Below are 12,141 nucleotides of genomic sequence, written 5' to 3'. Positions count from 1 at the left end.
GAGAGCGATGACGTCGCGGGGGGCGGGCTGCGCCGCGGGGTGACGCTGTCAGACGGAGCCGAGCGGAGCCGCGTGCGTCGCTGAGGTGAGCGGGGCCGGGGCCGGGGCCGGGGCTGGGCGGGGGGCGCCTGTCCGCAGCGGCACCGCCCGGCGCCCTCCGGCAAACCCCTGCGTTTCCTCCCACCCCCGGGGCGGGTTGCGGTGCGGCCCGTAGTCTGCTTTTTCCCCTTGAGAAAGCCCTGCCGAGGCCTCGCCTCGCCGCTGCGGGGGAGGGGTGGGGGGCGGGGAAGGGGCCTCTTGGCCGTTTCCTCTCAAACCAAGCCGCGGCAGCCCGAACTGCCCCCTCCGCCGCCGTGCTCGGCGCCCCCGCACGGTTTGTGCGGGCCGGGGCGCTGCTGTGTCTGCCCGCCGCCTCCCTTTGGCGGTCGGCGACAGCTCGTGTCCTTGGAGGAAGGAGCGGCTCGGTGCTGCCGGCAGTTTCGGGCTCCCCCGAGGCGCCGATGTGGCCGCTCTTAGGCGGTAAAATCTGCTCAGGTTCCTTGCTGAGGAACATGGCTAGTTACATCTTCAGAGAGATAGTTAGAGCTTCAAAGGAGAGCTCCTTGCCGCTCCCAGCAGTCTCTGAAGCTTTAATCTACCGTAACCACCATGTTGGGAAGGTCAAGCAGCCTGGGATCAAAGACTATACCTTTGTCTGAAGCAACGGTTGGGAGACCTGCGCTTGGACAGGAGCCCTTCGGGAATGAGAGGCTCCAAGGCCTGTCATGGCCATGTAGCTGCTGTGGCTGAAGTCAAAGAAATAACCTTGATAGTGTTTGTCACATCATTGTGCAACTCCTGGGCGCGTTAGCTGCTTGTCAGACTAGCAAGAAGCGAAACCCAGTGACTTATCTACTGTTCATGTCTCTTGTCTCAAAATGAACTGGAGTATTTCCGGTTTTTCTTGACAAACTGTTTTTTTTTTATTACCATTTATTCAAATGCTTGCTTTTCATCCCAGCTTCATGTAGCTCATTCCAAATCCCTACAAACTGTTTCTGCCTCCGTGGCTTAGAGATTTAGGCCTCCCTTTCTGCATGAGGGAATGTATTTAAAATATTCGGCATCTGTAGGTCCAGTTTAGTTGTTGCCTGCCGCGCTGAACTGAGTCTTAGGTCGCTAGGAGCTTCTCGATTTGCATCACAAGACGCTGAGCGCTCAGAACACTAGTTTGCAGTTTTGATGTGCTGTACAGGGTATCTTGGAGAACAGAAGATTTGTTAAGCTATCAAAGCTGGAAACCTCCAATATTGTTTAAAACTCTTTCCTCGCCCTATTTTTGGGAGTAAGAGTCCTGAGCCTCAAGGGCTGTTAAACGTATGTGAAATTAAGATAAGGACCTCCCCTTCCAGCATACTGTCTACCCAGTCCTAGGGCCACCTCCCTGATGTGGCACGAAGGAACTTAATTGTAACTGGCAAGAATCCTGCTTGCTTGTGATAAAAGAAAGTTATTCATGGTGACAAAGCCAAACGTTGTGATGGTTTAGCAAGCCAGGTCATTGTATTTTAAAGCTGGAGATGTTTAAAAGAACAAAGAGAGTGTAGGCTGGTACACAGAACCTTGCATTTTAAATAATATTGGAAGTTATGGGGGCAAAAATATTCCCCCATGGCCCCGTTGAGAATTTAACTTGTGCGTGTCTGTCATTCCTAGCTGTTACACTAACTGAAGGCTGATTATAACATCATGTCCTTGAGGACTCCAGTAGTTTCCTAATTTCTTTTGATTATGTTTCAAGGGATTGATGCAGAGTGGTATTGTTGTTTATATAGTTTGGGCTCTGACTGAAATCACTTTCCTTATACTGTGCTGACATTATGTTTGGGACCTACTGGGATATCTTACTTGTGAGGCTGCCTTGAAAGGTTGCAACTTGATATTGCAAGGGGAAGACCCAACTATGGAACGCCAGGATGCACAGTGCTTCCAGTAGATATCCGGGATGCCCCGTGTTGATACGGTTTGTGCTAAAGACCTTACATATAACAGGCTCTTCCAAAGCAAGCATGTAGCTCGCATCTAATTGGAAGAAGCAGTGTGCAACTAGCATGTTCTGCAGTGCTCTCTGTTCCCCATGGTTGTGTTAAATTACATAGGAAGTAGATTGGACTGGATGTGTGAAATAAAAGAGGCTAGGTAATCCGTTCAGTGGTCAGCACAGGTGACTTTTGTTTCAGTACTCTGTGCTTCTATAAGTACAGGTGACTGCATGCTAAGCTATATAAACGATACCTTTGTAATGCAGATTTTCTTTGGACTTTGGTCTTTTCTCAAGACTGTCATATGTCACCGTTTCTCATGTACGGTGGAAATGTACACCCACTGGGTCATGTTCAGAGCAGAAGGGGCAAGCTAGTGCTTAATGTCAAGTAGTTGTCACTAGTCTGGAATTCTAGAAATCCTGTATAAATCTTTATTTAAATCTTTAAGGAAAGTAGGTAAGTGTTTTGTTTTGTTTTTAAACAAAGCTTGCAGTCTCCCTGAGAAACAGGCCTTCTAACTGGACAGCAACTGAATTACGCTCTTAAATGTAGACATTTCTTAACGCTGCATTAACACTCAGCTTGTGGGAACTCTGTGCTGCTTGTCTCCTGAAAATAATCCCATTTATTACAAGAAGGCAATGCTCTGTGGATTAAGTCACACTCCATGGAGGTCTTCTGGTGTTCTTGGCACTTAGCCTTCTTCACAGAATCGCAGAATAGTTGGTGTTGGGAGGCACCTCTGGAGATCATCTGGTCCAAACCCCTTCTCAAGCACGGTCCTCTAGAGCAGGTTACCCAGGACCGCATCCAGTCAGGTTTTCAATATCTCCGAGGATGGAGACTCCACAGCCCCTCTGGGCAACCTGTTCCAGTGTTCAACCACCCCCACAGTAAAAGCATTTTCTTGTGCTCAGTTGGAATTTCCTGTGTTTCGGTTTGTGCCCGTTGCCTCTCATTCCTGTCACTGAGAAGAGTCTGGTCCCATCCTCTTGACATCCTCCCATCAGATATTTATACACATTGATAAGTTCCCTCAGAGCCTTCTCCAGCCTAAACAGTCCCAGCTCTCTCAGCCTCTCCTCATCTAAGAGGAGCTCCAGTCCCTTAATCACCTTGTCTCATTCTTGTCCTTCTCTCCCTCACCACCCCTTCTGCTATCTCTCCCTGCCAGGTTTGGTGCTGCTGCAGAGATGGGCGAGTACGGAATTGTACCTGGCCAGCGTGTGGCCATCGTCTGGGACACCTCCTCGCCAGTTGAGGCGCTGAAGGATTTGGTGGATAGAATTCAGGCACTGGTGGGAGCTGATGTCCGTGTGTCCGTGGAAAACATTAACCAACTGTCTCAGTGTAAGAATGATCTTATTTTTTTCACTACTCTAAATGAAAAGGGTATTTTATTCTATGAGCTGCCCTGGTTTGTAGATAGGCATTCGGAATAATATCGGTAACTAACTCTTACCACTGGCAATACAGCAAAGAAGGTGATTCACCCTCCTCATGCTTCTCATGACTAGTGTCTTTAATCAACTATCGCTGTTGTGCACAAGCATGAGAGATGTGGAAAGGGGGTGAAACGGATGTATTAAGCAAGGGGTGTGTGTGTGTATGTATTTAAAATTGTATCACCTTATATCTTCATCTCTCGTTCTTTTTAGCGGCTCATGGGGAGTCCAGTTTCGATGTAATTCTCTCTGGCATGGTGCCAGGTAGTACAGTGCAGCACAGCGCAGATGTACTGGCAGAAATAGCTCGGATACTTAAGCCAGGGGGCCGTGTCCTCCTGAAAGAACCGGTGGTTACAGAATCAGGTGAGAGAATCTGCACCAGTTCTGCTTTCAAACTAACCAAAGAAATTCTTGTGAGGATTAGGCTGAAATGAGAGGAGCAGGAACCCTGACTGACATTCAAAGTAAAGACTTCCGTTCTCCTCGCACACTAACCTGAATAGCAGGGTTTTTATCCTGTGTTCAAGTTGGTAGCCATCCAAGATGTCTACAAGGATTCTTCTTCTATCGAAAGTGCAGAATAGGCTTGTTCCTAAACCACACCGAAAAGTTCAATGGACATTGGTCTTCTGCTAGAACTTGAAGAGTTAAATATTACTACAGGTGTCACATTTTTGAAGAGCTTCTGACGTGACTTTGAAAATAGGTGTCCTGAGAAAAGTACTGTGCCTTTAGATGTAATGAGTTAGCAATAAATGCTGAGAGAGACTGTCCCAGAAGTCAGCTGAGAATCTGTTATCCAGAAAAGGTAGAAATGTTTGGACTAAGTCTTAAGAGTGAAGCCAGAGCACCTGCAGGTGTTTCATGGGACAACTGGAGGAATACACTAGGAGGTGGATACAAGATTATTTCTCTGTCTTAGGCTTGACCTACCTTCAAACCTTGTTGGCGTAGTGAGTTGGTTCAGGCTGGAAGGAGGAAATAACTCCCGGCCTGATAAGAATAGAAGCATCCGTGCTGACTGTGGTTTTTGTTGGCATAATCTACAGTGCTGAAAATGGTGATTTAACTGGCAGCAGAAAACTCCTCCTTGAGGTTAGGAGGATTTGCCAATGTACTGAAACTGGTAGTGGCTCTGCAGTGCTGGCAGTACCTTACAGGGGGAACATTTCTGGGAAACAAAAAAGACCAGGCAAAGTCAGGAGTAGATGGGTTTCTTGTTTCCAAAGTCCTATCTGGCAGGCAGAAATTTGGTGGACTTGGAATAAAGTGCAAGTGGGACTAGTGTGAGAAGGTGGGTGAATTTTTTTCAGTGCTATTTTGTGCCCAGGGGAAGAGGCCTGTTATGAGTTTATGATTAAATAGTGACTAATAACTTTTGTCTCCTAGAATTAGCTCTTGAATGTTATGTTTCTGAATAAAATGTTCATGTAGGAGTTCATGTTTTGAAAACTTCATGAGTTATTCATTTTAATATGTTAAAATGTTTTTGGGAGGGAGGTTTTTTTTTTTTAAATGGGTGTTAATAGGATTCGGGAAGGTTTTGGCATATACAGAACAGATGCAGAGCTAGAACTAGCTTTGTAACCTCAGGCCATTATTCTAATGAACAAGCTGCTGACTCTCTATTCTGGTTTGTTCCTGCTATGAACTGGAGAGGGCCCATTTTAAACCAAGGTTTGGCTTGGGTGCTTCCTTACAAAGCTCTTGCTCTTCCGTGTTTCAAGCACCACGTCTGTTTCTCAGTGACCTCTAGTCTTATTCTTCCCTCCTCTTACCTCCTGCTTTTGTGTCTTCCAGAAAGCAGCAAAATCAAGACAGCAGCCAAACTCCCCACAGCTCTGACTCTCTCTGGGCTGGTGGAAGTGAAGGAGGTATGTGTGTACTAACTGCATCAAGAAACTCCCTCATGCTGTTATCCTGAAAAGTAGATCAGGGATTTCTGAAAGACTTGCTAGGTATTAGCTCTTTAGCCACCCAGGTTTGCTGTAAATATACGTGAACGCTGCCTGCCGTAAAAACGTACTGCAAAGATGATGTTTTTCTTTAGAGTTGAAAGTTAAAAGGGACCTGTCGCTTATCGTGACCGCTGTCTGGCATCATGCTGAACAGCTCTTTCCGTTACACTGCAGCTGGGCCTGACTGAACCTCCTGCTTTGGGGGATGAGTAGCCAGAGCCGAAGGGAGCCAGTCACAGCTATTCAAAGCGGTTCTGGACTGGGCACTGAAATAAGGTGGTTCTGCCTGAGGTTAACCCAAGATCTTGCGTTGCAGCTGCAAAAGGAACCTCTGACCCCAGAGGAGGCCCAGTCGGTCCGAGAGCGTTTGGGTTACCAAGGCAATGACCTTCTCATCGTTCAGCTAGAAGGCAGGAAACCAAACTTCGAAGTGGGATCCTCAAGTCAGCTCAAACTTTCCTTTGCCAAGAAGCCTGGTCCTTCAGGTAAGAAGTGGTGAATGTCTGGATTGCCTGCCTCTCAATGACAAGCATCTCTTGAAATAGTGAGACAGCTCTGGGGTAGGGAGTGCTACAGTCAGAAGTACAAACTTACAGGGTGGGGCTTTCCGGAGTTGTTTGAATTCCATTTATTGGGAGTAGATGGGACAGTGGCTGGAGTAACTACTGTCTCTTTCTTTGTTTTGGCTCCAGGAAAGCCCTCTGTGGATCCGGCTACTGCTAAGCTGTGGACTCTCTCTGCCAATGATATGAATGATGAAGAGATGGTATCTATATTTATTTGTGAGGCTTTGCTGTTGCTCCCTCTCCCTTCTGTTCTTTCCTACTCTAAATAGTTTCAGCTGTGCCACTTGGCAAGCTTTACAACTTGAGAGGTAGAACAACAGCCCTAGGGCAAAATTTCTCTGCTACTGTATGAGGTCTTGGGTGCCCAGAGGTGCAGCGAGTGTGGAGAGGAGACGTAGATAAGAGGGCAGGGCTGCAGCACTTTAAAGTTAATGCTATTCAGATAGTACCATTTCTTTGAACATAATGCAGCAACATCATTACATACTGACGAGTCCCTTTCCTGGGTTGTGTCTTCCATGGTGCGTTTCCAGGATCTTCTGGACTCAGATGAGCTGTTGGATTCAGAAGACTTGAAGAAGCCAGATCCATCATCCCTCAGAGCTCCGTCTTGCAAAGAAATGGGCAAGAAGAAAGCCTGCAAGAACTGGTCAGTGTTGGGATTAGCCTATTGGTGAATCTCTTAACTGTAATATTGAACCCTTACAGTTGCACCATTTTAAAAAAGACTGTAGGCACTTTCTGTTCTTCAAAGCATGGTTCATTTGGTTTGTATCTGTTTTTATCTTAGCAATCTGAATGCAAGTCCAAATACAATAAGATTTGTTTAAGGTACTAAATTTAGAAATGCTGGCCAGGTGAAGTTGCTTTGCCTGACTCTTAAAGTGTCCAGCATCTTAAGTGCCCTTTGAAGACCTTAGAGCTTGCTTTATTTGAAGAGTTGTGGAGGTTTAACAATATCAGTCTAAACATCCACTAAATTTAACTAAAAACCAAAACACTTTTGATTAATCAGTTCATGTTAAAAGTTAGTCCAGCTACAGAAAGGTAATTCTAAACGCATCTTCCTCTCACCGTTTGGCCAGCTGCACTGAAACTGCTAGAAATTACTGCACTGATACCGTGAACAGTCTTGGGGGTAGAGGGTGGCTGCACAATTTGTACAGCCTTCACTAAAATCCTGCTTCTTTCTCAGATTTCCGGAAGAAATAGCCCACGTAGGTTTAAAAAGATCACCAAGTACTTTAGAGTCATTTTTCCACTTGGTTTCAACCAGAGGAATGTGCTTCAGCACTTGGTTTTTAGAAAACATGTCGTCAGAGAATGTGAAATTCCCAGGATCAGCTGTGTCCTGCGACAGAGTGAGGGCTGTTACCTGTTGTGTGTGAGCAGGGCCAGACCAGGTTTTGGTGACCCATAACCTTTAAGCCGAAAGATGCAGGTGATTTCTTTGTTTTCTACAGCACGTGTGGCCTGGCTGAAGAGCTGGAACAGGAGAAGAAGAGCTCACAACCCAAATCTGCCTGTGGAAATGTAAATGATGGCTTTTTGTTCTATACTGTGGTTTGTACCGCACAATCTGTGTCTAAGAACTATCTTCTTGAGTGACCGCTCCCTAAACTGGCTTTCTGTTTTCAAACGCTGCCCGTGCAGATTCTGCACAGCTGCTTGTCCTGCTTGTCTTGGCTCTTAAAACAGCCTGCTGCCCTGCGCCCGCGTGCTGTCTGTGAGAGCACGCCACCACCCATGCAGGAGTCAGTGAACAGTGAACCTTTACCTACCTGCTGGCACGCTAATCAGCGATTTGCTCGTTAAAGATCGCCTTACGGGAGCGCGGGGGGACTTGGTGGTGGCTAGGGAGCTGCTGAAGCGCAGCGCGCAGCAGCAGCGCCTGGGTGAGGCCGCCCTCCTGTGGGGCTGGGGTGGAAACTGGCTTCTTCCGTGTGCGTGCAGGGCCCTGCGCAGTTCTGCTAACTGACCTCAAGTGTGTGTTGAGGGGAGGCAGAAGGGATAAACCATATCACGGTGGGAGAGAACTGAAAATTGCCCCTGGTTTTTGATTTAATGGAAGGTGCTTTTCCTTCTCTTGCCAGTGCTACCTGGGAGATGCGTTCCGCTGTGCCAGCTGCCCTTACCTGGGGATGCCAGCATTCAAACCTGGAGAGAAGATTCTTCTGAAAGAGAACCAGCTGCACGATGCCTAACAGAAAGACGTTTCTGGGTGTCCTGCAAAGGACTCCTCTGCTTTTCCATCAGTCTGAGTTGCAGAGCTTCTTCCAGTCCTCTTCATCCTCTCAAATTCATGCTCTCCAGCCAATACTCCTCATGAGGAGGGACACTGTGGGCACTGACACTGCTGTGAGCTCATCAGATGTAACCAACCTTGGGGTATCTGATCATCTTTGGTGACAGGTGGTCTTGTATGTGTTAGACTTCTTGATGTTACTCCTTGTTTTAGGTGGCTTGACTTGATATTGAGACGCTGTCCATCGCAGCATGTCCCACTAGGAGAGGGAAGTGGAATTGAGTGTCAAGCTGACCTTATGGGTGCGTGGCAGGAGCCTCGTTGGTGCTTCCCCTAGCCCGCAGCGTACCGCTCCTTGCCACATTTATCCCTGGTGAATCAGCAGCTCCGGCTTAGCTTTCAAGGTGACACTGGGCTCCTGCGCTCTTGGAAATTTGAACCTGCGGTTCCTTACCACGTGAAGGTGGCTCAGCAGCTCCTGTTGTAAGTCAGGAGTAGTAAGTACACCTAGCGATGTACGATGTAACGGGGAGCTCCTTTGCAAAGTTTGGCAGGCGTGGTGAATTTCCAAGCGTTTTGGGAGCCTGCCGATGATTCCCCCCTCCCTATTTCCATCAAAGTGAAAAAGATTAACTGGGACTGAGAAACCTCCTGCCCTTAAGGCAGGGAGTGGATTAAACAGGATCCCTGCGTTGTTCCCCCACACCTTTCCATCCGGCATGAACTGGTAGCACAAGGGTAATCTAAGACTGTCACCTCTTTTGGTGGTTACCAGCTGAGTTACCCACAGTGTCCGATAAGTGAGAACATAGCAATAACTTAATTTCTGGATGATCTGTGGTCACTCTCTGCTTCCTCTCCATGAGATACTGACAGCTCTTTATTTATTTGCATAATTACTGCTAGTGAAGCATCCACGCGGGTGCGGGATGAGGGAGCTGTTCTTCTTCTGTGCCAGCCTTTCTCCTCTCCAGGGAAGGAAAGGTGGGAAACCCAAATCCAGCGTCTTGTAAAGGGATTGCTCTGTTTGGAGCCGCTGCTCTACAGAGCGTGACTTCTTGTCGCTATGCTGCCTGAGTTGCGCAACAAACTCACGCAGGGAGTTGGGATGAAAGGCTCAGTTCTTAAAATAAATGTGACCAACAGTAAAGCATCTGTTTTAAAGCTGGTGTTAGTGGCATTCGAAACGTACGTCTCCTTTTACTCAGTCTCATTTAATTTGAGCTTGGGTCTGTTTGTGATTCCTGGAACTGTTAAAGAGTTGGGTCACGCAATACATCTTGGAATTCTCCTGTAAAAATTGTTCCGCTGAAAGCATTCGAATGTGTGGTACCCATTAGAAAGAATAGAATCAAGATGTCTAGATTCACTTTTTTTAAATTCAGTATTAATTCCAGAAAGAGGCTTTCTCGTCGTTAAGAGAACAAAGCTTGCAGGGAGAGGAACGAGTGTGCAGGAGACCTCAAGGTGTGGAAGGTACCCTGTGTGGATCAAGGGGAAGACACTGCCGTGCCGTACTTGGTACTTAGGAGCCGGAGGTGAACACGAGGGACTGGCAGGCTACGGTGACTTCCCGAGTGCTTGTAAATACAAGGGCAGTGTTGTTGGCTACCCCCTGGCAAGAGCACGGCTCTCCTGGAACCCTTTCCTCATCCTGCTCCTGGATCCTTGGCTCTGTTGTCAGCACTAGCAATTCCCGTGGAGACGCTGATCTCGTGATAAATGTGTCCCACGAAGCTGTTAGTGCTCCCATCTCGTGATCAAACGAAATGGGTAAAAACCTCCATGCACCTTTATCCTTTTTTTTTTTTCCTTCCCCCCCCCAATTTTACTGGCAGCTGAAGATAGGATCTCCGCTGTGGTCAAGAGAAATGGAGCTGGAGCTGGAAAAGCAGGTGTCACCTTTTCATGGAGGAGAGTGATGTAAGACATCAAGGGGTGCAGAAAAGGAACTGGCTGGGATTCTTTTTTTCTTTTGGTAATTAAAAAGAGTGAAACCAGGATGGCGGTTTACCCGATACCAACAAGGCTGGGATTTTCGTTTACATGTTTACATGCAGGGTGTGAACTTAGCTGGAATTTGGGGTTGGGACAAAGACACCTTCGGCGGTGGAGGCTTCTGCATTGCTCAGCAGACCACAGCCTTCCTCCAAGGCCAGGGCGGCCAGTTGGTCAGTGGAAGCATGTTAAAGCAGAGACGTTAAGGCATTTGCCAGTTCAGTGTGGCTAAACTGGTGGTCCTGGGTAGAAGTGTCGGAGTTTGCAACGGTGTATAGGCCCCAAAGTTTGGGAGCTGAAGTCCTCTTTCCTGGAGCAGGAGGAGGGCAGTGCCCTTTCTAGAGACAGAACTGCTCGGTGCCTGGATTAAATGAGATGGATGTTTCCATGTGAGAGGTCCTAGGTAAAGGTAGTCCTTAGGCTGAGTTCTGCTTTCCCTTCAGGAGTAAATGAGATGAGGGAGGAGGAGGTGGCAGAGGCTTTTGTTTCATGATGATTCACTCAAGTGGAATTTAAACAAGCTGGAAGCACTTGCAGATACTGCTGAGTTCAGTTAATCATGGTTTGGGCTGTATAATCTTGTTTTCCTCTTTAAATAGTGTCATTTGCTCTTTTTGCTGTGTGAGAGGCCCTCAAACAGGGATGGACTTTGGCCATGGAACATCATCCGGGTGGGAATATGCTACTATCAAGCTGGGTTTGATGGATATTTATCCTTTTAGCCCCCTTCCTTTGCTAGTCAGGGTCTGCTACAGGCTCCAGGCACAGTGTCTGCCCTCTCCTTGTCCTTCCAACCTAGTCCTGATCTCCGGCCACCCACTGTGCGTCTGGGAGTGTGAGAGGTGGTAGGGCTTGTCCCCGGGGACTGAGTGACCCGAGGCTGGGGCCTCCTTCCCTTGCAGCCGGGAAGGCTGCGGGGAGGCCCACGGATGGGCACGGGAAGGTGTTCTGCGGGGACTTGGGAAGGAGTTGGCAAGGGACAAATGTGCTGTCCCAAGGACCGAGAAAACCTGCCTTGCAGGTCCTGTCCAGCCCCTCGGCTGCCAGTTGCCCTCTCTATCTTAGGAATGTATTCGTCTTTTCCAAGGTGTTTTTTTCCAAGCGTGTGGACCAGATTTCTCCTCCTCACCACTGCCTGGGGTAGTGGCCGGCTTGAGCCGATCCCCCTGTGGCCTTACTAGATAGAGCTGAGCCTGGAGCCTGGGCCTTCCCGGCCAGGCCAACATCTCCACGTCGCTACAGGTAGCTGGGAGCTGGGGTTGGAAAAGTTTAATACGTTTTTGTCACATATTGACGATGACCTTAAGGACCCCACTTGGGTCTATTAACCCTTCCGACCCAGCTCTCCAAAGGGAATCGCAGTTAGGAAGTCAAAGGCACTTCTTCCTGCTGCTCCCATATATTTTCTTCTAAATTAAACCAAGCCAGGGCAGGGAGCAGCAGCGGAAATGAAGAAGAGCCCGCTAACCCCTGCCGGCGGTGTGGGAATGCTTGGGGCGGCGCAAGCCTTCTCGCCTATTGCTCCAAGGGGACGGGAAAACAGCCGGTGAATTAAGCATCGGCCCCATAAGCATCGGCCCCAACGACACCCTTCTCTCAAAACTGAGAGGCTTTAACTTTTCCCAGTTGGATAATTGGCTGCTGTTATCCATGAACGAGGGCAAATTAGTGTTTCTCCCTGATTTATGGACTGAGATCCCTAAGGAGAATGGACGCCTTACTATGGACTCGTTCCTCGCTTTCCTCGAGTTCTGCATCGAGACAGGTATCTCGTCTGAAAGCCGGGCTGGTGGTGGGTGTTTGAACCCTCCGCACTGGAAGCCAGTCAAGGGCAGAGCTGAGACTCCTGGAAGCTCCTTGCTGCCGCTGGCACCAGGGCTCTGTGCAGCCAGGCTGGGACCA

The 12,141-nt window shown here is 48.3% G+C and overlaps 1 protein-coding gene across 1 annotated transcript; it reads left to right on the top strand.

The window, feature by feature from the left end:
* Positions 1 to 8,290, top strand: CIAPIN1 (cytokine induced apoptosis inhibitor 1). The gene is made up of 9 exons (XM_026087474.1): positions 1 to 85; positions 3,199 to 3,374; positions 3,683 to 3,835; positions 5,273 to 5,346; positions 5,747 to 5,915; positions 6,123 to 6,196; positions 6,530 to 6,645; positions 7,460 to 7,529; positions 8,090 to 8,290. Exons 2-9 carry the CDS (start codon positions 3,218 to 3,220, stop codon positions 8,198 to 8,200), a joined length of 924 nt encoding a protein of 307 aa, XP_025943259.1. The 5' UTR covers positions 1 to 85; positions 3,199 to 3,217; the 3' UTR covers positions 8,201 to 8,290.
* The last annotated feature ends 3,851 nt before the right edge of the window (positions 8,291 to 12,141 follow it).

Source organism: Apteryx rowi, unplaced genomic scaffold (genome assembly GCF_003343035.1).
Source record: "Apteryx rowi isolate R43461 unplaced genomic scaffold, aptRow1 scaffold_718, whole genome shotgun sequence".
NCBI classification, from domain to species: Eukaryota; Metazoa; Chordata; class Aves; order Apterygiformes; family Apterygidae; genus Apteryx; species Apteryx rowi.
This window is presented reverse-complemented; position numbering and strand designations above follow the sequence as displayed.